At 41.1% G+C, this 25,300-nt stretch overlaps 2 protein-coding genes across 8 annotated transcripts in view; one reads left to right on the forward strand and one right to left on the reverse strand.

Moving 5' to 3' along the window:
* Positions 1 to 9,638, reverse strand: part of ASAH1 (N-acylsphingosine amidohydrolase 1) — a 1,168,835-nt gene extending 1,159,197 nt beyond the window's left edge. The window contains exon 1 of the mRNA XM_061371382.1: positions 9,634 to 9,638. The gene's annotated coding sequence lies outside the window, so the exon portion shown is untranslated. The remainder of the gene's footprint in view (positions 1 to 9,633) is intronic.
* FAT1 (FAT atypical cadherin 1) overlaps positions 8,905 to 25,300 on the forward strand; it is a 109,507-nt gene continuing 93,111 nt past the window's right edge. For 6 of the 7 annotated variants that reach the window (XR_009728153.1, XM_061371325.1, XM_061371333.1 and 3 more), the window contains exons 1-2: positions 8,905 to 9,072; positions 17,948 to 21,236. Coding sequence is in view for 6 of the 7 variants with exons in the window: in XM_061371325.1 (XP_061227309.1) it covers positions 17,969 to 21,236 (3,268 nt within the window). In the remaining variant the exon portion in view is untranslated. Of the gene's footprint in view, positions 9,073 to 10,781; positions 10,937 to 17,947; positions 21,237 to 25,300 lie in introns of those variants that run through there. The other variant, XM_061371359.1, reaches the window with a different exon arrangement.

Here is a 25,300-nt window from a genome sequence, read left to right on the forward strand (position 1 = left end):
GAATAAAATGGAACAAAGGAAAAGCAGAATTAGGTATGATTTTTCTTCAGAATTACTTCATTTGATAAAAGGCTTTGGAAATGCCAAATGTCAAATTTAAAGCAATGTTTTTCTTCATTGCTTGCTTTTACTATTCTGCTTTTGCTCTTTTCTGTGGGTATTAAGCAGTTTGTGTTGGATAGAATACATGTAGAAATACTCTTTATTCCAGTTTTTAGACAGCACTGTGATTTATTCCGAAGAACGGAATGGGCCTCTTTGGTCTTTGACTCACTAGACTTGAACAATGTTCAATCTAAAGTTTCACCCATAGGTCTGAAAAGTTCCCTCTGTGCAAGATATATATGGCTGGCACCAAGATGCCAGCTATAAAAGATAGCACCAGCATTTTTTTACTCGGTACATCTGCTTTCAAGGTACAAATAGTTCTAACTACATTGGCTAGTGGAAAAATGTGCCTGAAACATGGAAAAATTGATTGGTATGACAGTAAGTTTGAATATATTAACTGAATGTCACCTCTGTAGCTCACATAGCACCTTTTCTGAAAGCAAAAACATTTCCTCATTTCTCTCTCATGCATCATCTGTTGAACTCTACCCAGTCTAGCTCACCAATCTAATTTCTTTTTAAACCTCCCTGTGTAAGACCTTCATGACAGATATGTGTACTTTGTTCGAACTAAAGCAAGGGTAAGCCTTTCTGAACTTAAAGAAACTGCTTAGGAGTTGAGTCTAGGTGGCTTAGAAGTTTTATTATACAGCTTCAGCTTCTGAGACACTAGCTTTATTAAGATTGTCAATATCAAATAATAATAGTAGAAATTTATTTTAAGGGCAATTCATGTCTTAAGGCATACTCTAATTTACTGTAGGAAAGCAATGATGTTGCAATTACAAACAGAAAAGGACACAATATATTTCTTGTGACTGACATTATATATGCTTATGATGTGAAAAGAGGATATATTGATATTGATTTTTACTTAGATCTTATTTTGATGTATACTTTTATTTCACAGACATTGACCTTTATGTGATCCCATTTATGTGAGAAATTTTTTTCCACACATTCAGAGTCATACAATATTGGTCTGAATGAACACTTCCACAGTGTTCATTATTTGGCTAATTTACATAGTAATAATCCTATCTGATGTGTCATAACAGTACTAAAGTTGGTATAGAGTACTAGAGATAGTATTGAGCTTAGAGCTTAAATACGACATAGATTTATTATGGAGGATAGCGTGTCTTACTGATCTTGGATGTTCTGTGAGGCTTTTATTTATTTAATTATTTAAAACAAATAACTTTGATGGGAAGGAGTAAAGAAGGCAGCAGATTGTGTTCTCTATGTTTAGAATGAAAACAAAATACAAGTTTTATAAGTGCTAAGAGTGACAGAAAGAACGGGTTGTCAAATCTTATCTAGTAATACCAAACACATGGGAGAATAGAGAATACAGGTAAATTTCATGCTGAAATATATTAATGATTTTTTTTTTCAGAAATTCTCTTTTGTTAACAAAACTTATTTGTATATACAAGAAAAGAAGTGCTACACCATGACAATGATTGTGATGGAGACCTAGGTTGCGTAGAGTGGATAGACCAAGACCCTTCTCTTATACCAACCTTTCAAAAAAGATACTAAATTATTATCAAATATAGGAAAAGTAGATTTTATTAACTTTTAAGAAGACTTGACTTCATAAACAGGAAAAAGAAATGGTGACTAGTTAAGACAGAAAACAAATAGAAATAATTAATAAATTACACTTTCACTGAAAACTGCTCCTTTGCAAGAGAGGTTCCTGTTTCGCTGGATGAATTTTAGCTAGCTGAGTAATATTTTGAAAAGTAAATAACTGCCCCTCAGTACTCGTGAGGCCAGTTATTTTGCCATAATCCCTGGCAGATAGCTGTGTATCATCTCTCTGTTCCTTCCAGAAAATTCTTAAAGAAGAGATTTATTTCCTTCCAATGACACTGTGCTTGAACTAGACAGCTAAAAGGAAAGGAAACTTGTCATCCTGAGCACTTTTATTTGAATCCAGTATTCAGGCACATGCAAAATCCAATAGACACTCATTGAACTTCGATCCTTTGCATTGATTTAAGTTAGATTTTGATCAACAGTGTAGAGAAGAACACCTTGTAAGCAAACAAAGGGCTTTTTCACATATATACTCCTTCTGGATCAGGCAACACAGTTTACAGGTAAGACATCATGTGGGATAGGAACGTCTAGTCATGAAAGTCCTCTCTTACATTGGATGAAATAATATTCCCAAATACACTGAACTTCAGAAGCTGGATACATGTAAACAAAGCTTAATCAGATATTATCCCAATAATAGTAAAATGGGATAAAGCCATTGGTAAAAACCAGGAATCTTCATCTCAATGAAACCTAACAGCTCTGAGGCCTCAGTAAAAGAGGATGTAACACTTTACACACATAGGAGACTAAACCTTTATGAGCTTTACAGCATGCACACAAGCATTGGGTTCTCAATTCTTTATTTTGACCTAAACTTAGCTGTAAGTCTAGACTAATTGCAGAGGAAGGACTAGGTACAGTATTCCATACTATGCACTAAAACATTGCGTTTTAGTGACAATGGAAAACAGCTTCATTTGTAACTATAAGCTTTTCAAAATTCTGAAGCTATCTAGGTTTTGAATTATTTGTATTTGCAAATCCTAAACCAAACCATAACCTAAGATTAATTCTGAATGAAAAAGAGATGCTTCTTAAAGAAACATGAACCTTATGACACTGTAGATGCTAGCTCAACTAAAATCCCTTTGAGCCCTTCAGTACACTTAAGTCAATTGAGTTCTAGACTTATATTCTATATATATATAATGCTATAGATTTATAAGCTGTAGGTCTAAACACTGTCTTTATAAAAGGACCGGTGACCACAATAAAGGGGCATAACGACTTAGTCCCAGTAGACACCTATGCCTTTCCTTCTTCTTTATGACCTGAAGAACTTTGAAGACATTCGCAGTATTAAATTCCAACATTAATCATCTTAGACTAAATTAAAACTGGCTTACCAATCCATTAGCACTAGGCAAATCCATGACTTACACGGAGACCAAACTTATTCCTGATATTTTATGAGTACCACTGTCACTGGGGATCTCTACTTTTCTCTACAGTTCTTCAAACCCTAATTCTAGATTTAGGACCTGTTTTACAACCAAAAATACCAGTACCTTACTATAAAGCAGAACACAGTAACACCATTCTTTTATTTCATTCAGCCCTTTGTAATACTAATGTCCCAAGTTCTTAAAACTTTATTTCTGTGAATTCACACCAGCTCTGAGGTTAATGGAACCTGGACAACTAACTCCAACTACTCAAAACCAAGGAAGTTTAGGGCACAAGTCCATGTGACCTGACAAGATGCATCTGCAAATACTGAGGGAACTGGTGGCTGTAGTTGCCAAGCCATTATCTATCATATTTGAGAGGTCATGGCAGTCTGGTGAATTTTTTCTGAGTGGAAAAGGGAAAACATCACCCTCATGCAGGGGAGTTGGAACTACATGATTTTCAAGGTCCCTTCAACCAAAATCATTATATGATTCTATGATGATTCTAAATACTAGACTACACAACTTTTAAAAAAAAAAAAGAAAGAAAAAAAAAAGCTTAATTACCCTTATAGCCTAGCCCTTTTCTGATCTGGTCAAACACTTTAATTGTTCTTTAATTATTTAAATCTAACTTAAAGAGTTTCTCATATTATAGGCATAAGACTGTGAACTGATGCTTTTCTGCCTTGGGCTCAGTGGGTGCAGTCCAAGCACCACTAAGAAGGAAGATAAGTACAGATAATGTAGGAGCAGACTTACCCTACCTTGCTGAGCCAGACAAGACAAAAATCCCTGCAGATCGCCATACCATTATAATTCCAAACTACTGAATATTGACAATAACTGGGATGTTTCACTTTTGTTTGGGATGCACTAGCACAAACCATTACCCTAATTTCGACCCTCTATCAAAACACCAGTACTGTCCACAATGGTACTACTGATTCCGGCTTGCCAGTATGGTACTGAATAGGATAAATGCCATAAAAGCAAACTTACCTTAAATGATGTCTTTTTATTGTTTATTATGTAGGCTTAAAGTAGTCTATTCGACTACCCCTCAGTCTGAGATAGATTGTTGATGTGGAAAAGTGTCTTGTTTCTGAAGTGAAGCCAAAATACCCAAAAGTTGACATACATAGAGGTAATCTGTTAAGACTGAAATTTTGTAAATATGAGGCTGCCTAACTCACTCCTGTTTAGAGAATATATTTGTCATTCCTGCTCCTCCCATTATTACCTGAAGAACTAGCGTACTTAGAAACACAAGATCATCCTTTAAGTGTGTTTCCTTTTTTTTCCTCTGTAGAATTGCTCCAGGTTTTCCTTACTGTCACATATATGTGTATTTAACACATATCAACAAATAGCTGTAGCTTGTAGGTTTAATGATTCAGTTACCTCAGTAAACTCCTCTGTAGGTTCACAGGGTGCACAATGGGTTGTCAAGAAGCTGAGATTGCTTAGCATTTCATTATACCAATGCTGATATATGACTATTATTTTGCCACTGCTGCCTTGAAAGTCTTGAAAAACACTGTGAAAGGGTACCTAATCAAATAGTCAGTGATATTTTATGCCGTAAGAATTCTCTAGGGTAAAAATAAGTCAATAAAAATAATTAAACTATGAAAAGTTAAATATTCTTGCTCAAATTCTGTCAGATAAAGAGATACATGCAAAGGCAACTAAAGATTTTCAAGGGGTTTACAACAGTTTGGTTTAGGTAGAAAAATGCCAGCACTCTCTCAAATGTGACTCTCATAAAAATTGCCACCTTTTCCCCTCTAAAAAAAAGGGGGCAGGGGAAGAGAGAAGTGGACAGCTGTGGTTCAACTCAAGTTTGCAGAGAGTAGGCAAGAATAGCCAGAAAGGCAGAATTGTTTTTTATTCCCCAGGTCTGCATTTACAAAAGCGGAAACAATATAGTGGTAAATGAGTATACATCCTTGGCTACAGGCCAGGGAAAGGATGATTATCAGGTTTTCAGGAATTATTTTGGGTGAGGTTTTTTGCATTACAAAGGCTACAACTATTTGACATGCTGGGGAGTTCTTGAAACACTGGGGCCATGAGAGGAAGAGGGGAATGGCCAGAGCAGAGCTTTGGCTTATCAACCTCCTCTCTATGTAACCGCGATTCAGACAGGGCACAGGTTTTGTGCTAGCTTTTTATACTGTAGAGAATTTTATTCTTACTCTAAAACCTATATCAGATCAGTTCATATTTAACTGGCGGAGAACTTGCTTGAAACTGCGCCTGACCTCGTTACTGAGAAGATGCATTTGCCCTCTGCCACAGAGGCTCAATGTTTATGGGCCCTTGATTGCCCCTGAGTCACTGGCTGCTATTGTGTTCAGAAGTGCTTTTTTGGAAGCTGCACTTGGTGTAGCAATTGCACTGTTTCACCCTCATAGAGACCAAGCCATAATTATCCTCGCCTTTGCCATCTCTGAGCCAGTCCAATTCAAAGGGCCGATTTTGACTTTGAAAGCTTTTTGCAGCTGAAGTCCCTACAATTTGAAATTAACCTTTCCTCCCCCCCAAAAAATGGTAGCTGAGAGGTCAGTCCAAAGTACTTAAGATATCAATCCCCATGTGCATTTGTGCATTGCTGGGGCTGGCAGCAGGAAAATTTCTCTGGAGGACACTTGACTTCATTATTTACTTCCGATCTATTGACCTACTCAGTTGATCTATCAGCTCCTGTTTGTTAAATACATAGGAAAAGAGTTGAGATCTACGAGGCTACTTTTGAGGTAGATTAGAGAGAAGAATGTCTCACATTAGAGAGACATAATGCCTCACAGGGAAATGATGATTCTGATTACGTAGGAATATAATTTCTGGTTGTCTTATTATTTTACGACAAGAGTTCTCTAACATCAGTGCTTGCTGGTAGTCTGATACCAGATTTCTATTCCAGTTTTTGGAAAATAATTCCAAGCTTGAAGGATCCATGTTTCTCTCAAAACTAAACTGTCTAATCCAGAGAACTACTTTTTTTAGTGACAGCTGAGCCAAAACTTGTTTCAGCTTAGGCAGTTTCATAAGGACCAGGACATGTCAGTAGATGACAGGGAGCACCAAACACATTTTGCTACAATGGTTCTAAGACTGGAAGTCCTTCAGAGAAGTGCATGGTGCCCTAGGCACTGAAGTGTGATTTCAAGTATTCTCTTTTGTACCTTACCTATAGGTTAAAATGCAACAGAATACATTAATTTTCCTTAGGATAACATATAAAAAAGATACCCTGGGAAGATTAATCTTTGAATGTGACAGTCAACAATTACTTTAACAGCTTTATTGACACTATGTCCAAGAATAAAAATCAAAGGACAGAGAAGAAATGAAATAAACATGGAATATTCAGTAACTATCAGAATAACTTTGTCAATATTATTCATTATGTTAGAAACCTGGTTTAGAAGGTAAAACTACATATATATATCAAGAAGACTTATGAATACACTTAGCTGGGCATCTTGGCTCCAACACTTTATCTGAGGCTCTAAGCACCATTACCCACCACTGGAAAGTGACGGCATATCCCTTTTTTCTTCATCTAAAGTACTTACTGTCAGCATAGCATGTATATAGAAGGAAATCCAGAAAGCCCTGAATTTTTGTTAGCTTTACCAGCTAATTTTGAGAGATGCTCCCACCCTCGTACATGAGGTTATTGCAATTGACCACCACTGCACTTCTCCAAGCACTGAGAATTAAAGTTTAGACAAAGGCTTAAGCAATCTGTTGCTCTGGCCTTTAGTTACTTAGCAATCAACCATAACATGGCCTTGAAGCTGAAAGGTAGCAAATTATATACTCCAAAATTATGAAATATTTGCAACTGTACTGAGTAGAACTGTGGTTTACACTTGTTTATAGCCTTTAACTATAATGCCTTTAAAGTGTTCCCCTTTTAGCTCTTTTCTGGAATGCTATTTGCAATGTGGTTTACTTTACAAAGACCACTTTGAAGCTGTGTTCACAGAAGGAAAGATCATTTGGCCCAGTGGCACTTGGATAAGTACCTAGTATAATTCCATTTAGTGTCTTCAAAAAGTAACTCTGAGATGCTAAGTAAATCAATCAGCTGTGTCTGTTGTGGAAACCTATGAGGCCAGAGAATTTTGACATTAAACTTTCCATACAGGTTCATTCAAAGTGACCATTCCAAGGCTGAATTGGCTTGTATGCACTGTTTGGAAATGTACTTAGAATCTATATGCTGCAGTTTGTATCTGCTCTTCTTAACAGAGAATACTGCATGCTCACATGGCTTATAGGTTTTAGTGGTGTATCTTATAGGAAATAATACAATGTCTTCAGAAGTCAAATTGACTTCTGGAGGAAGGCCGTGACTTTAAGGTCCTTAGGTATAAATCCTGTTACAAATTAATACTTTACCTTGTGGGAATCTGGGCGTGATTTACAAAATTAGTGTTACACTATCTCTCTCAAATAAATAACTTCTAAATGGTTTCTGTAGCTTTCCCAAAATTTTGTAACCCCCACATTCAGGACCTACCCTGCCCTGCTTTTAGCTGACCCCTGGTCATTTAGCTGTGACACCTCTCCTGGTCTTTGTCAAGGAGGAGCAACTTGTTGGGGGTTACTTTGAATAAAGAAGAACCACAGTTTAAATATGCCTTCCTTGGTTATTATTTACTATTTTTGAGAAGGAGCTGCCACTTTGTTTTGGGGTTTTTGGGGGGGGGAGGGGATGGAGGGGGTGTAGAAACCCTTTGCTGTGCCTTGAAAGATATAGCTCCCCTATATTTTATATCCACCCCCTGGAGGAGAAGAAAAAGCTAAGGAAGAAAAAAGAAAATGAAGGAGAGGGAGAAGAAAAGAAGAAGAAAAAAGGCTAAATCAAAATAAAAAAATAGAAAAAAAAGGAAATAAAAGGGGAAAAGAAAAAGAAAAAAAAACGGAAAAAGAGGAAAGAGGAGAGAAAGAAAAAAAAAAAAAAAAAGGAAACCCTGAAAGGACAGCAGAGGAGAGGCGAGAACTGTTCTACTCTTAACGCGCTAAGGCAGCTGGGGGAGAGCGCGGATTGCCGTGCTCAGCCCACTTGGAGTCACCCGGTTATTTTAGAGGAGGATCTGTGCGGCAGAGGAAGCGGCGTCTCGCCGTGCCGACTGGCGGCGGTGGAGCGAGCGGGGCCGCAAACCGGCGGCCGCCGCGGGGAGTCGCCTCGGAAGGGGACAGAGGGCGCAGGGGGGCCTCGCCTCACCTGTGGGGGACGGCCGGCCGCGGCCCAGGTGCGCGGCAGGGGCTCCGCGCAGAGCCGGGGCGGCGCAGTGGTGCGCGCTGCTGCTGCTGTCTTCCCCGCGCTCCGCTGCAGCGGTGAGAAGGGGGGTGGGTGGGGGGGTGGTGGTGCCGGGAGCAGGGTCCGAGGGGGATGGACTGAGTGAGAAAGAAGACGGAGGGAAAGAGGGAGGGAAGAAGGGAGGGAGAGAGGCGGGGGAATCTAGGAGGAGGGAGGGGATCGGCGATCCGGCGCAGCTTACCCACTCACTCGCTCCGCTGCTGCAACTCCTCAACTCTGTCCGTTCTTTGCCTGGACATGTCTTAAGAAAGTTGCATCTCTCTCTGCCTTTCGCCGCCTTTTTTTTTTTCTTTTTTTTTTTTTTTCTTTCCTCTTTCGGCCTTTCTCCCTTCTCACCCCCCACTCCTTTTTTCCCCTCTCTATTTTTCCTTCCCACCTTCGTTCAAGTTTCGAGCAGCGGATGGGTTGGAGCCGACATGCCGCGTTGTGGCGATGGGGCCGGGCGCCGCGCTGAGCGCCGGAGCTGCGGGGTTCGGGCTCTAGAGGTGTGTGGGCACCTGAGCATTGCTCGGTTTTTCTCAAGCGGACAAAAAAGAAAGGGGTGGTAGGAAGCGTGCGGAGATGAACTGAGCTGTAGCGGGCTTTGGGAGAAGAGCGCCGAGTCCAGCTGGTCTGGTGAGTTCTTTGTTTAATGAGTTTATTATCAGCAGGGTGCTTAGAGAGATGATTCCCGTGAGAGTTTTGGTGTTCTGGTTTGTTGCACTGTTGAAAATACTGAGGTCTTCGCTTGAACCCCTAGTTTGTAACTGTAGTGTACGTATGATTCTGTACGCTTATATATATACATAAATATATATAGGCATACCAACTTTATCCAAAGCTGTGCATACCTGGGGATGAGGGCACCGCCCGCTCCACCATCACCTTCATCGAGAGAGCGGCACGCGGGTTGCCCGATCCAGCCTCCTGCAGCCGGTGCCGGGCTCGGCGCCGCGGGCTACCGGCTACGCTTCGGTCTGCCGAGTCCGGGCTGGCTGCCGTCGCTGTGCCCGGCTGCCCGTACGTTGTGGCGTGGCGCCCCCTGCCCGGCAGCCGCGGAACTGCGGCCCCGTCGCTGCCGCGGGAGGCTGGTGTCAGGACCCGGGTGGGGGGAGAAGGGGTGGAGGGGGACTGCCTGGGCGGCCCGCAGTCTCCTGGCCGAGGGTTGTTGCGCCTGAAAGCCGGCGCTTTCTGAACGGGTCGGCTGCTTCTGATCTGCAGCCCCAGGCGTGCGAGGCTTTGGCTATAGGAGGGCCCCTTATGCAGCTGGCTTTATTTATTTATGTGGCTAATAAAAGACGTGGCGGGGCTAATGCGCGGTAAATGCGCCCCCGCTGGCTTCTCCCGCCCGCAGCCTGGCTTCACCGTGAGCCCGCTAAGTTGGGATTCCCCAGGCAAGCGTCTGATCGTTATTAAGTGTGATCACTTTATTAATGAACGGGGAATCCTCCGCGAACTGTTTCGGAGTATTAGCCTTTAACGTAAGGCTGGCGGGCTGACAGGCATCCTTCAGCACTACTTCCACGCCTGAGGCAGCCTGTACCACCTCCCCGGGACGCTGGTGGGCTGCCGCGCTCCCCCGGCTGCCCCCAGCCCTCCGCACACTCCCCTCGCCTCCGGTTTCCTCGGCGCCGGGACACGGCGCTACTCCTTAAGTCGGCGGCTGGAAGCCGCGGTAGCCGTCAGTCAATTTTGGCCGCTACTGAGAGACCTCCCTCCGCACGGCCGCGAAGCGGCGTCTCACCCAGCCCGGGGCCAGCAGCTGGGAGGCGTGAGGCCAAGCTCGCTGCACGGGGGAACGGCTGCCGAGGCGCTGCGGCCGCCGAAGGGCGGTCCTCGCTGCCACCGGAGCTAGTGGCGGCTGCTGGGCTCGTTCCGGATACCCGCCAGTCCTCGGACAGCAAAGCCCCACAATGAAAGACCGACTGCTCCCGCGGGCTCTGACGGTCTCCCTCGCTATTCCCGTAAGATGTTCCCTGGCAGCAGCTTTTTTAAAGTTTCTGAGAAGTTTCCCCGAGGGAGAACTTTGCCACACGTGAAGCCGCCGTGTCCCCGGACCGGAACCCCTTTCCCTGCCGTCCCGGCTGGGCTGTAGCGGGGCAAGCGCGGCGGAGATGAGGGGTCCCCCCCGGCCCTGCTGTTGTCCCCAGTGGGCACAGGGCCACTGGGAAGAGCAGCTTACGCTGTAGTTCTCTCTCCCCCTGCTTCCCCCTCTTCACATTCCGTATTCTTCTTGCCAGCCCGGACCTGTGTGGAGAGGCGGGGTGGGGTGCGGGAGTGCCCGCGCCTGCGGAGCGCCGCAGAAACGAGTTCCGGAGGGGTGGCCGTCCAGTGCCGCGGAGGAATACAGCGGCGGGGGGCGCCGCGGCCCGAGGGGGCGGAGAGGCAGCGGCGGGCCAGCGCTGGCGGCCCCGGAAGAAAGGGGGAGCGGCGCGGCGGGTACCGTGCGGGGCTGGCCCCGTCCCGCGCCCCCGTACCGCAGGCAGTGAGAAGCAGAAAGGTGCGGAGAGGTGCGGCACAGCACAGCAGGAGTGGACGAGACGGGACGGGACAGGACAAAATAGCTGGGCGAGTTATTGGCAAGTTTTGTTGGCGCGGGGAGGAGGTGGCTTGAGCCCCCTTGGGAAGTTTTGTCTCTGAGGCAAGGCCTCCCGGAGGCTCTGGCTGTGCATCCGCCTCGTGCCGCGGAGGCCGGCGGAAGGGGCTGCGGAGCGGCGCCCGCCCCCCTTGCCCCCGCCTGCCCACGGCGCCGGGCCCGGGTGGCTGCTGGGCGTCGCGGGCCCTGGCGCCCGGCTGCCCCCCCGTGCCTCCCCCTGTGGCTGGCGGCAGCCGCCGGAGCTGGAGTGTTGGCCACGCTCTCCCGAGAGCCGGCAGGTTGCTCCTGAGCTGCTTCGAGGAAGAGAGGTGGTGGTGATTTTCCACCCCCCGGCGGCAAGGTGTTTCGGATGTGGTCGATGTACAGTTGCAAGCTTAATTCCTTGTTAAACCGGCAGGGGCGATTCGCGGCGAGAAAGTATGTCGGGGTGACTTTCTTCCTTTGTCTGCACTTTTAACTTCGTGTCGTTGCGTTCCTCGCCGCCTTCCTCCGAAAGATGAAGTGCAGTGTCCGCCTTTGGCTCCGGCTCTCCGGGAGATCCCGGCTGGGCGCATCAGCCGGTTCCCGTGTTTGCTTTCTTTCTCTCTCTTCACGGTAGTTGAAAGAAAACAAAGCTTTGTTTGAAAGGTGCGCTTTTCAACCTCCTGGTGTCAGTGAGCGGCGGTGTGTCTTACTGCTGAGATTGTTCTCCCTGTTGTAAACTTGCTTCTTTTTTCGGGGGGGTGGGGGAAGGGGAAAAGCATTAATAATTTAAAAAATGCTGCCTTCTAGAGTCGGGTTTTCTTGAGCTTTAAATACTTGCATGCAAGTTGTTCATGAGCAGTTGAATGGGAAATATTACCAGTATTTTTTTTACCACCACTGCTGTCTTTTTGTACTTGCATGCAAAGTTGTTCATAAGCAATTGAATAAGAAATATTACCAGTATTTGTTTACCACATCTGCTGTCTTTTTGTAGAAGAAAAGAATGCTGTGTAGTAGATGCGTATTTCCTATTTATTTGTCAAAATGTTGAAATATTCAGCCTTTTAGTGAGTAAAATGCTTTGCTTGAGCGCTGAAAGCTATTTGGTTTTTTGAGTTTGTTCTCTGTGGGATCCTGACGTTTCACTTTTAGAAGCCTGGAAGGTGAGGTTTAGCAGTCGTCCCAATAGTAGGGTAATCTCCTGGGTTTTATAATTTAGTATGTGAAAGAACTTCTCATGTCTAAGTTGTCCCTGCTATTAGTGCAAGTAGGCTAATACAGAATTCTCTTAAACCCTCAAATATTTAATTTTGTTGTGGAGTTTTTTATTGGTTTTGGTTTTAAGTTTAAAGCTGAGTTCAAGCTCAGTGAAACTACTACTTTTGCCTTAACAAACTTTAAGGTGCCATGCCAAATTTCAGTCAAATTCTTTCCTAACAGAGATTGATGGTCTGCTTTTCTTCACAACTGTTGAGTTCAGTATGAGATACACCAGTAAGTAACTGCCATACAGATAAGTAGTAGAAGTTCTCTTGTGTGAAACTTTGTTTCACTCCGGATTTAGAATCTTTGCATGCTGGTTGAGTACAGTGGCTGCATTTTTGCTTTTAACAGCTGTCGTGGTTTCACCACAACCAGACAGCTTTCACTCACTCACTCCCCCCCCCCTTCTTGCCCTCCCCCTACTCTCGGAGGGCCGGAGAGGAGAATAAAAAAGAATGCAACTCCCACGGGTTGAGATAAGAACAGTTTAGTAACTAAGGTATAACACAAATCACTACTGCTACCACCAATAATAGTAATGATAAAGGAAATAACAAGGGAAGAGAATACAACACCCCATCACCAGGCAACCGATAACTTGCTCCCCCCAGCCCGACCAAGCACCGACCAATACCTCCTCCAACCCTGCAGTCCACCTAGCCCCTCCCGGGGACCTCCCAATTACCCCCTGGGCATGACGTGCTGTGGTATGGAATACCTCTTTGGTCAGTTTGGGTCAGGTGTCCTGCCTCTTCTTCCTCCCGGCTTCCCCTCCTCCCTGGCAGAGCATGAGGCTCACAAAGTCCTTGGCCAAACCAAAACATCATTTTTATCAGCTTTGTTCCCAGCCTGAAAGTCAAAACACAGCACTGCACCAGCTACCAAGAAAGAGAAAAATGACTGCTACTGCTAAACCCAGGACAACAGCAAAGGTCTCAAAAGCATAAATCAAACATATCTTACGAGATTAATGCATAATGTGGAGAATACAAGAATAAAATTTGCTAGGCTTTAGTCACAAGTTGTAACTGTTAGGTTAATATCTATGACAACGTACAATTTTGTTTAATAACTTTCCAGCTTTACTGAAGTAATGTTGTGGTACACTTTCATCATGTGTTGATGTTCTAAATGCCAGAATAGTTGGATGTACTCCTTCCCTCACAGGAAAGCAAATGACACTGTTAAGGTTTTTGTTTGGAAACTTTAGCATGCTGAAACAGCTAAACCTGATTATTTTTTTCCAGTCAGACTGCATAAATAATTGCTTTTCAATAACTGAGAGAGTATGTGTAACTACAGTTAGTACGGCCCACAGAGTCCCATGATCTCTCATAGCCTTCTACAATAGGAACCCTGGTATGACAGTTTAGTTACTGCAATAATAACTCTTCGCGGTACATTTGTGTCAAATGGCATCAATAGCGTATGCCGATCAAAACTGACTTTTACAGTAAAAAAGTGATGTTTTGATTGGTGGAGGCATTTTAGTCTTGCTAACTTAACATTACAAGTTAAAGAAGCTGGTGCCCATATGGGGTGAAACCCCCACTACATTTGTTAAAGATTTCAGTAGACAAGCAATGTAGAAACAGCATTAAAGAGCCACTTTCAATGCTCAAAATGGTCTGATATGTCCCTAGAGCAGTGTAACAGGCCATGATCACAAGAGTCTTATTCTGCCAGTGTAAATGATGTAGCTTATTTTATGTGTAGAAAAGGGATAGCAGTGGGACTAAGGCTCATCATGACTTGGGCCATGTGGCCTGATATATGTTCTTTTTCTGCCTCTGATTCCTGGGGGAGTAAATTTGCTCTCTCTTGATACATTATGTAGAAGATAAGCTTGTTTTGCTGTTTTTTTTTGTTGTCTTCTTTGGCATTGAGATTGCTACTTACTAAATTCTCTATGCTTGAAACTTTCAAGTCTCAAACTTTGAAGGCTAGGCACTGTAAATGTACTACTAAGAGAGACAGTCTTTTACATTACTGCTATCTTACCCGGTCATCTTCATTTGTAAGTTGAGGTCTGATAGCTCCAAAATTTTGCTTTGTAAACTTTGAATGTCACAATAGGTTTTCCCCCATGTACAAATTATGTTAATGTGTTCATAATTTTGTTAATGTTGTAACAAAGTAGTAAAACTGTCTTGTGTATTCCAGCACTTAATATGCATATAAATGAAAATTACCAGGGTATGCTATAAATAAAAATTATCTGAATAATAATTTCCAAATAAGAAATCAAAGTTTACTTTAAAGGAGCTTTTCAGAGTAAATGTGGTGTGCACTGCTTGTAAACCTAGGGCTGTGATGTTTTGATAAGCAAACAGTTGCCTTGTGTGTTGAAAAAGGATGCTGAAAATCCTAAACTGGTCCTATTCCAAAGATAATAAGAAATTTAGGAGTTCGAAGTGTAGCCTTTGGCTAAAATGTTTCTGAAGTTCTGAGTCATTCTGGCTCACTATAATGAGCTGAGTTATATCCAACATATTGTCACTTTATCTTAAAACTTTCATACTTTCCCTTAGTAGTTAACTGTCTTTACTACTGGCATTGTTTAATACTTCAGATATTTATCAAGATTATATTATGTTGATTTTTGGATAATCCTGGGTCAACCTTTTTTTTTTTGTTTGTTTGTTTCCAGTAGCTCTGTAAATTATGACAAGGTGGAAAAAGTATTGCTAGGACAAGGAGTAATGGGTTTAAACTTAAACAGGGGAAGTTCAGATTAGATATAAGGAAGAAGTTCTTTACTTGAAGGTGGTGAGGCCCTGGAACAAGTTGCCCAAAGGTGTGGTGAATGCTACATCCCTGGTAGTGTTCAAGGCCCGGTTGGACAGAGCCTTGGGTGACATGGTCTGTTGTGAGACATCCCTGCCCATGGGAGGCAGGTTGGAATTAGATAATCATAAGATCCTTTCCAACCCTAACTATTATATGATTCTGTGAAATTACTAACTTGCTTTTGTCTAATGTGATTAACTTTTAAACTCTTGATTGTGATTCAGCAAGCCTTAGAAGCTGCTGCTTGGTTCTCTTACTGGTAGTTGCATCAGCATGTGTAATAGGTTGCCCATTGCCAGTTCTGAACAGGCTTCACTTGAAGTTATTGCAGAAAAGCAGCAAAAAAGTGCTTAAGGTATTATGGCACAGAAAAATATTTACAGTAATAGTAAAACCTACACGTGTCCAACTTTGAATTTTAATGAGGAGTTTGGGTATCTTAACACAGTCTAATGCCTCATGTATGTGTGCATTGTGTCTAACGGGCCTGAGGAGCAGATGATAAAAGATATGGTGAGGTACAGTATTTTATGTAATAGACTATTTCAGGCAGCCTGTTGCCTAAGGTAAGTGTAGACAATGAGTTATGGGGTGCCATAAATCATCTGGAACTGGGTTTTGGACTTCAGCATAAGTAAAAAAGAAAAAAAAAAGAATAGTTCTAGTATAACTGAGGGAGAAAAGAGGAAAAGATCTGATGAGATCAGTATTCTATTTGATTCTTAAGTAGTTTTCTGGGTGTTTTTTTTTTTTTTAATAGCTTTCAAAATTCCAGCAAGATGGAATAAAAGAACCTGTTTTTATGGAATAATTTAAAAAGATGTAATAATTTCTTAATGTGACTTTTATGACAGTCTAATGGCATCCGAAATTGTTCGGGGTTTTGAAAGTATTCATATTTATTATAGGTTTGGGTTTTTTTTTTGCTGTGTTTTTTGTTTGTTTTGTTTTGCTGGGGGCACGGCTTGTTTGGTTTGTTGTGTTTTGTGGGTTTGGTTTTTTGGTTGTGTTTTTCGTTTTTAATGAAAATGTTCATTTACTTGGCAATATGTTAGGGGGTTGAAGCCGTGGAGACTCATGTGTCTGCTTATTCCCAGGACAAATCATAGCCTGGGAAGAAGAGTACATAGGCAAGGAATGATACTGTTAACTCATTGAAGTGGCAGCTGTTCCAACCTCAAGCTGGTTTACCTTAGCAGCCTTTCCTTCATTCGGCGTTAAAACCTTGTCAGCTGTGGTTCCAGCTAGTGACTTACTTTTAAAAGCTCATACACTTTTTATTGTTTGATTGTTCATTTTTATTGTTTGCTGTGGTTATAGCTTTAATCTTGTAGCTTCATTGCTAGATTTGGAAGGCATACATGCTTGCTTTTTTTTTTTTTTTCCTTCCCAAATGGTACTAGCTAAGTTTTCATTACTGCTTTTCAGTATTCCTGTAGCTTATGTGTTCATGAGTCTTAAATTCTTCTTACAATTATTTACTTACTAATGGCTGTGACTGAATTCCTTCTTCTGAGTTTTTTGGAGTGAACTGTTGACACAGATTAATTTGCTCTAATGCTTTCTAGTGGGCAGAAGCATGGAATTTCAGCCAGTGCAATCTTTCATGTATCTACCTGAGTTGGTAGGAATTAGGGCAGAGAAAAATAAGTATAAGAGAAAATGGGAGTGGAAGAAGGAGACCTTATAATGTGATACCTTCAGAGTTTTGATGAACAGAACTAGTGTGAGGACAGGCACTGAGGAGATGCTGATAGCCAAAGAGTGAGTACAGACTAGGGATAAAATGTGGGAGAAAAAGTCAGGAAGAATTAAAGAGTACAGTTAGGAATTAGTATGAACTGTTTAACAGACTGGCCAGGGAAAAAGCTGCTAAAGGATAGGTAAGGGAAAAATATTTAGGATAAGTAGGGAAAACTGGAAGGAAAGAATGGACAGTACTTAATTGAAGCGATCAAGTTAAAGCTAGATTTCTTTCTGCTCCTTGGAAAGAAAGAAATTTTTCCACTAAGATTTTGTTGAAAGCTTGGTCTTATTAAGGAAGCATTCTGAAGCCTCAGTTTGTTGTCCTGTGAGATTCTGGGGAGTAAAGACTGTTACTATAAACTCAGACGAGGAAGGTGGCCCAAAGGTCTTGTTCGTGAAGTTTCTGCCTTTCTTCCTACTGCAGCCTTGTCTGGATTTAGGCATTGGAAACAACATACTGACTTTTTCAAATGGGAAAGCCAGTGAGGGTGTGTTTAATGTCTGTCTTGGTGTTTCAGGCTCTTACCCTGTCATTTCAGGAGTGTTTGAGAAACATCTTAATAGTTCCTCCAGTTAATTTGATGGATCCCTGTTCTCATAGCTCTTGGTGCTAATTTGTTTCAGATCTGTTCTGAGAGGGAAATAAAAGAATATAACTTATTTTTTATTGGTTTCCTGAATTAATGATGTTTGATATAATTATTTTTTTTTGTGATATGCATTATTTGTTTAAGGGTACTCAGTTGGAGAGGGTACAATACATACAGAATTATTCTGTAGTAGAAGAAGATGACTGGAGTGAACATTCACTGCTCCAGATAAGTTCAGGTCTAGTTTGCTTGCTTATAGCAGGTAGCACTGGCATATTTCTTCTGTTACTTCTTGGAGTTGTTAATTTGAAGTTAACTTTGTGTATTCTCCTTGTGTCATGGTAGTAGCTCCTAGACCTTTGGTCTTGTGAATTCTTCACATTTTCTGGGAATTCTATCTGCTTTTACTGTAAATCATGTTGAAACTTTGTGCAAAAATGGATATAACCTAGGGGTGTAACTTGTAGTTTTCTTTCAACATGAATTCTAAACTAAACATCGGGGTTATTTGAGAATATTTGAACTGTCATGAAAGTCTTAACACATTTCTGTCTTGTTGCAGGGTTTCTTTGTAATTGCTGCCATGGGAAGATACTTGACTATGCTGTTGCTGCTGATGCTGCTGGTGCAGCATTTTGGAAACTGTGAAGGAAATCAAAGGCTACATCATGCTTCACCAATGCAATTTACACAAGTTGAGTATAATGCCACTGTGTATGAGAATTCTGCAGCCAAGACTTACGTTGGACATCCGGTGAAAATGGGCATTTACATTACAAATCCATTATGGGACCTAAGATACAAAATTATTTCTGGTGACAGTGAGAACTTGTTCAAAGCTGAAGAATACACTCTTGGCAACTTTTGCTTTTTGAGAATACGGACCAAGGGAGGAAACACAGCTATCCTTAACAGGGAGGTAAAAGACCATTACACGCTGACTGTTAAAGCAGTTGAAAAAAATACAAACGCTGAAACACGCACGAAGGTCAGGATACAGGTACTGGATACAAATGATTTGCGCCCTTTGTTTTCTCCAACATCTTACAGTGTTTCTTTGCCTGAAAACACAGCAGTAAGGACCAGTATTGCAAGAGTCAGTGCAACAGATGCAGATATAGGAACAAATGGAGAGTTTTACTATAGCTTTAAAGAAAGAACAGATGTGTTTGCTATACATCCAACTAGTGGAGTGGTAGTTCTAACTGGTAGACTTGACTACTCAGACATTAAGCGTTATGAGATGGAAATTCTTGCTGTGGACCGTGGGCTGAAGCTATATGGTAGCAGTGGCATAAGCAGTATGGCAAAACTCACTGTTTATGTAGAGCAAGCAAATGAATATGCCCCCATTATCACAGCTGTTACGTTGACTCCATCGGAATGGGACAAAGACCCAACTTATGCAATTGTAACTATAGAGGACAATGATCAGGGTTCTAATGGGGAAATAGCATCATTAAATATTGTTGCGGGTGATCCACTTCAACAGTTCAAAACAGTGAGGTCTGTTCCAGGAGGTAAAGAATACAGAATAAAAGCCATTGGTCACATCGACTGGGAGAGCCACCCTTTTGGATACAACCTTACCCTTCAAGCTAAAGATAAAGGAAATCCCCCACAGTTTTCTTCTGTAAAAGTTGTTCACATAACATCACCACAGTTCAAGTCTGGTCCTGTCAGATTTGAAAAAGAGATATACAGAGCTGAAATAAGTGAATTTGCCCCTCCAAATACACCTGTGATAATGGTGAAAGCTCTGCCTGGTTACCCACACTTAACATACATTTTTAAAAATACACCAGGCAAAATAAAATTCAATTTAAATGCTCACACTGGTCTTATTACCACTTCAGAACCCATAAAAGCACAATATGCATCCCATTTTGAACTTGAAGTTGCAACAAGTGACAGAAGAGCATCTGCAAAAGTATTAATTAAGATACTAGGCATGAACAGCAATCCTCCTGAATTTACTCAGACATCCTATAAAGCCTCTTTTGATGAGAATGTGCCAGTAGGTACAAGTGTCATGAGAGTAAGCGCAAAAGACCCTGATGAAGGGGAAAATGGTTATGTGACCTACAGCATTGCAAACCTAAATCCTTTGCCATTTGTGATTAACCATTTCAGTGGGATTATTAGTACCTCGGAAGACTTGGATTATGAATTGATGCCAAGGGTTTACAATTTGAGGATTCGAGCTTCTGATTGGGGTGTACCATATCGTCGAGAAGTCGAAGTTCCTGTTACTATTATTTTAAATAACCTGAATGACAATATACCTCTATTTGAGAAAATAAATTGTGAGGGAACAATCCCCAGGGATCTTGGTGTTGGAGAACAAATAACAACTGTATCTGCTATTGATGCTGATGAGCTCCAATTGGTGAGATACCAAATTGAATCTGGAAATGAACTGGATTTATTTAGCCTAAATCCAAATTCTGGAGTACTTTCACTCAAACAGTCATTAATAGATGGCCTGGGTGCTAAAATATCTTTTCACAGTTTGAGAATTACAGCCACAGATGGAGAAAACTTTGCAAAACCACTGTATATCAACATAACTGTAGCTACTACTCGCAAACCTGTCAACTTGCAATGTGAAGAAACTGGTGTTGCCAAAATGCTTGCAGAGAAACTCTTACAAGCAAATAAATTGCACAGTCGTGGAGAAGTTGAGGATGTTTTCTTTGACACTCACTCTGTGAATCTTCATGCACCTCAATTTAAAAGTACTCTCCCCACTAGCATTGAAATAAGAGAAGACCAACCTGTGGGTTCCAGCATAATGTTTATGAATGCTACTGATCTTGATACTGGCTTCAATGGAAAGCTAGTGTATGTTATTTCTGGAGGTAATGAAGATAGTAGTTTCATTGTTGATATGGAAAGAGGAGTGCTGAAAATTTTATCCCCCCTTAACCGAGAAGTAAAAGATAAATATACTCTAAATATTACTGTCTATGATCTTGGAATACCACAAAAGTCTGCCTGGCACCTTTTAGATATAAAAATTTTGGATGCTAATGACAACCCACCGGAATTCCTGCAGGACAGCTATTTTATTGAAGTGAGTGAAAACAAAGAGCCAAACAGTGAAATAATTCAAATTGAAGCTACTGATAAAGATTTGGGGGTTAATGGAGAAGTGAAGTACTCTCTTCTTACAGATACAGACAAGTTTACTATTAATGCTGTGACAGGAATTGTGAAAGTTGTAGGGATTTTGGATCGTGAAGAACAGCATGTCTATTTTTTGAAAATAGAGGCTAGGGACCAACCTACCGAAGAACCTCAATTATTTTCAACAGTTATCCTGAAAGTGTCTGTAGAAGATGTTAATGACAATCCTCCTAAGTTTATTCCTTCAAATTATCATGTGAGAATTCGAGAAGATCTTCCTGAGGGAACTATTATTACATGGCTAGAAGCCTATGATCCTGATTTAGGCCAGTCAAGTCAAATACGATACAGTCTTTTGGACGGTGGAGATGGCACCTTTGATGTTGACAAGCTAAGTGGAGCAATACGTATTGTAGAAAGACTGGATTATGAAAAGAAACAGTTTTATAACTTGACTGTGCGGGCAAAGGACAAAGGAAAACCCATTTCATTGTCTTCTACCTGTTACATCGAGGTCGAGATAGTTGATGTGAATGAAAACTTGCACACTCCACGGTTCTCTATATTTGCAGATAAAGGCTTTATAAAAGAAGATGCCCCTGTTGGCTCCTCAGTAATGACAGTATCTGCTTACGATGAAGACGCAGGACGAGATGGAGAGATTAGATACTCGATCAGAGATGGATCTGGTATAGGAGTTTTTCGAATAGATGAAGAAAAAGGTAAGGTAGCTTTTTGTTGTTTTCATATTCTAAATAAAATCACATGTCAGCAGAAAGATGAGAGAAGCAGCATTGTCACAGTTGACATAGATGTTCTTGTTAGGACAGAAAGACATCACCAATGAAGCGTATAGTTTTGTCTGCCAGTTTAGTGAAATTATATGTATGCATTTGGTAAGTAGTTTTCCTCTGGTGTCCTCATTTCTATCAAGCCTACATAAAACCATTCTTAGATCTTAAAATGTATGCCACCTGGCAAAAATAAGAATACTATTGATATAAAATGAAGGTCTGCCTTATGTGAAAACTGTTGCCTTTTGGGCAGTGGGACTGTAAGGCTAAAGCAACAAACTGCTTTCTGAAGGGATTTTCATGCTTTTTAATCTTAAGTGAGTTCTCTTGCTTTATTCACAGTAGATGTGCATGAGTGTGATACTGCCATATGTGTTGGGTGTGGTAGTTATCTTTCAGAGTTGTTGCAGGTGCCCATCAATGAGGTAGTAAGTGGTGCCTCCTTCATGAAAAGACCTCGGTAAAGAAAGCATAAATGCAGCCTTTAGAAAAAGCTCATATAAGTGAAGTATATTGAACTGCTGACATACTTCATTAATAATGCATAAATTGACAAGCAACTGTGGGAATTATTCCAGTGTCGTGTATTCAAAAGTAGCACAGTTACGGTTTCAATAAAATTCTAGTGCTGACTTCTAACATTTTGGATGGGTATCTGTGTCGCTACTCATTTATGTATGTCTCTGATAGAGCATTAATACTGTGCTGCTACATAAATGTCTTTAATACTGTGCTGCTACGTAAATGTCTTAAATTGAGGAGGAATCTTGTGGAAAATCTGGCTGTGGGTTGCATGTAGGTAAATTGTGACACATTGATTGTCTTACAGAAAAATAACCTTGAAACTGAGAATAGGAAAAATGGCAATCATATCTGACTAATTCAGTAGCTGTTCTGTGTGCTTCTCACAATTCTGGATGTGGGCAATACAGTCTCACAAAATCACTTTACTCTTTAAGGTTTAGGTGAACAAACTATTACTGGCAATATTTTTTTCTTCTAGAATGTCAGTTAAATTATGTAGTTTGTGGCTAAAGAACCAAATCTAGACCTTGAAATGTGTCATTGCTACTCTTAGCTTTGCTTTTAACAAAGCACGTAGTTAAGACTGTGAAACATACTTTCTAAAAATGGAGAATTACGTACTTTCCAAGACTTGGTAGTTTCACTTTTAGGTTTTTGGTATGCATGCAGACTATTCCATGTGTTGTGCCTTTTCACATAAGTGCATTTACTGTGCATAATTGTACATACATGTAATGTCTAGTTGTATTACAGAATGAGTTTGTTTGTGATTTATTGTCCAAATGATAGATAACAGTAATGAGAATGGAAAAAGTGAAGCAGTATTTTTATTTTGACATCAGTATGTACATGTATACCTGTTTGTGCAGATGTGGGCAGGTACATGTACTTTTGTGATGTTACCTTTGTGGCAGAGTTAGTTGTCTGCATGTTTTGGCTCTTCATTCTTTTGGCACAAGGCTGGTTTGCTTTACTGAAGGACTGGTGTGAGTTTAAGTTCCTTTTAACTGCCAGGTTTACAAAACTGGGGCAAAACCAGCTTCTGTTTAATAATCTGGTCCGGGACAGTGGTTCTGTATTTTCAAGTTGGGGAGAGGCATGGTCTGTATTCATATCTGGTGTGTAGTGTTGGCAGTTTAGAGGGACTTGATCAGGGGAGAGTGGTTTTAGTTTTTAATCTTAGTGAGCAAATTCCACTTAAGACCTTGGCTTGCAGAAGGATGTGTTTATGTGCTTGGTAGGTGGGGTGTTTTTCTGTCAAATGTTGATCTAAAGGAACAGGGAAAGAACATGAGTATCTATCTACAAGCCTGACAATATAGCTGAAATTTTGTCTTGACTCTTCCCCCACCCCCTTTCCTGGAAGCCATTAGAATTGTTGCAGATGGCACCCTGTATACTGTGGTGTCTGTATTTGCAGGTTTTTCAAAATGGACTAGCTTTGACACAGGGAGGAGTCTGTTAATTAGCCAAGAATTTGTGGAAGAGCTTGATAAAGATCTCTTCTGACTTTACTCTTGATGTGCATTATTTCCCCACTCACTGTCTTTGAAAGCATCATGCTATACTTTCAATTCAAAGGTAGATGAACTGGATTTAGGAAGTTACTTGGAGTCAACTATTCGGTGGCTAAGAGGAATCCTTTTCTGCCTGCCTTATTAGGAATCAAGGACAACAATCACATTTGCAGAAAGACAAGATGATTGATGATAGAAGCATCCAATAACTAGTTCCATGCATGGATTTTTTGCTGGATTTCAGGTTATCTTTCCCATGTTACTTTAATTTTGCGTTTCAAAAGGTAGGAAATTTTATTAGTGTTTGATATTTGTACCTGTAATTACGGAATTTTCACAAGAGCATTTAATGCATCTTTGCCACTAACTCTCAAGTACTTTTTTTCTGAGACTTACCTTTGCTTTAGGTCAGCTGATTTTCATAGGTTCTGTTTTCTGCAGTCCTTTCCAACTGTTAGAAGTAAATCTATGAACAGGAAGCCCTAAAGCACCCATACTCCCAAACTCAGGAGTTGCTTTGATTCCTTTCTTGCCTAATTGCTCTGGTGTTTTTTAAGAAGACACAGGAAAAAAATATATAGGGGTGAATTTGGTAGTCAGTCACAGCAGAGGAGGAGCACCAAGATGGTAGAAGTCTTTAAAATTGTGATAGCTTCTTGTAGGTACTGCTGTACCGTCCTCATATCACTGTCTGATTTTTTTGCTATGCAAGAAATAGGGCATACACAGTTAACAGGTATCTGATTTTAAAGGAAATACTTTTCATTTGAAGTGTAATCAAGTCATTAAACTTATTTGCCAGGAAGTTATAAAGATCAAAAGTATGACTAAAGAAAATAAATGGTATTAATGAGATTATTTTGAGGTTCAGCCACATGCTATCCCCAGCTCATAATGGGTAAAGGACAGAGATCAGAGATCATCACTCAATATATAAAGATTCAGAAGTAGAATAGTGTATTGTGGCTGTTACTGTGCAGAGATAAAAATAAAATTACATAATAAATGGAGATTCTGAATGTATTGTAACAGTATGAGGGGAAAAATGTTAAAACAAGATTTCTGTGCAGTGAATTCATACAACAAACCAATTTGTTTATCCTTTAGGTATGTGTGTTCAGGAGAACTAGGAATTTAAGGTAGCTTTTTATGTATGAGCTAGACTGAAGTCTGCAAATTGAGATGATCAGCTGGCTATATAAATTGCCTACTAAAGCAGCTGTAAAATATTTTCCTAAAGAATTTGATGAGGAGTTGAGCAGATTGGGATGTATTAATAATATAATGTATTGTGCTGATACAGATCCCAGTGTGCCACAAAACCCCCACACCATCTAAATCCTGTTAACACTGAGCAATAAAAATGTGATAAATTGTGTCAATACTCTGCTTCTACTGCCATTTAGGAAGGCTCTAAAGAATGATAGAAGCAATTGCTGGAGGAGAACCTAAAGGAGAACCTATGTGAGACCAAGGGAAACCTCTTCCTTCTTATCCCCAGCAGGCAAGCAGGGAAAAAGAGAATGTATTCCTGTTTACTTTTTGGTTGTCAAAAATAAGGATAGATCATTTCCATTAAGTATTTACAATCCTCTTCAAAAAATGAAATAAAAGATGGAAGCTATAGTATATGAAAATGTATTAGAAAGAACTGGGATTGCTGCTTCCAGTTGTATAGGTGAACAGGACCATTCAGTGTCACCCACTTGGTGGAAGTGATGCTGTCATGGGAGAACCAGCATATGGTGAGCAAATTTACACAGTTTTTCAGCTGTAAAATGAGAACTGTTACTGAATTTGCTCATATCTGGCCTTCTCCAAAGAAGTTTTGACAAGCAGAGTGCTCCTTTCCTTGAGATTATCAGGGCTTCTAGCTTATTACAGAGAGCTGTTTTTTATCTTATTTCAAGGGTGTCATCGTTTGTTTTCTTTCTAGTGCTCAAAGTTTCT

This window comes from Neopsephotus bourkii, unplaced genomic scaffold (genome assembly GCF_033783945.1).
Source record: "Neopsephotus bourkii isolate Nb327-2 ecotype Australia unplaced genomic scaffold, CSIRO-AGI_Nbou_v1 NB_168, whole genome shotgun sequence".
In the NCBI taxonomy this organism is placed as follows: domain Eukaryota; kingdom Metazoa; phylum Chordata; class Aves; order Psittaciformes; family Psittacidae; genus Neopsephotus; species Neopsephotus bourkii.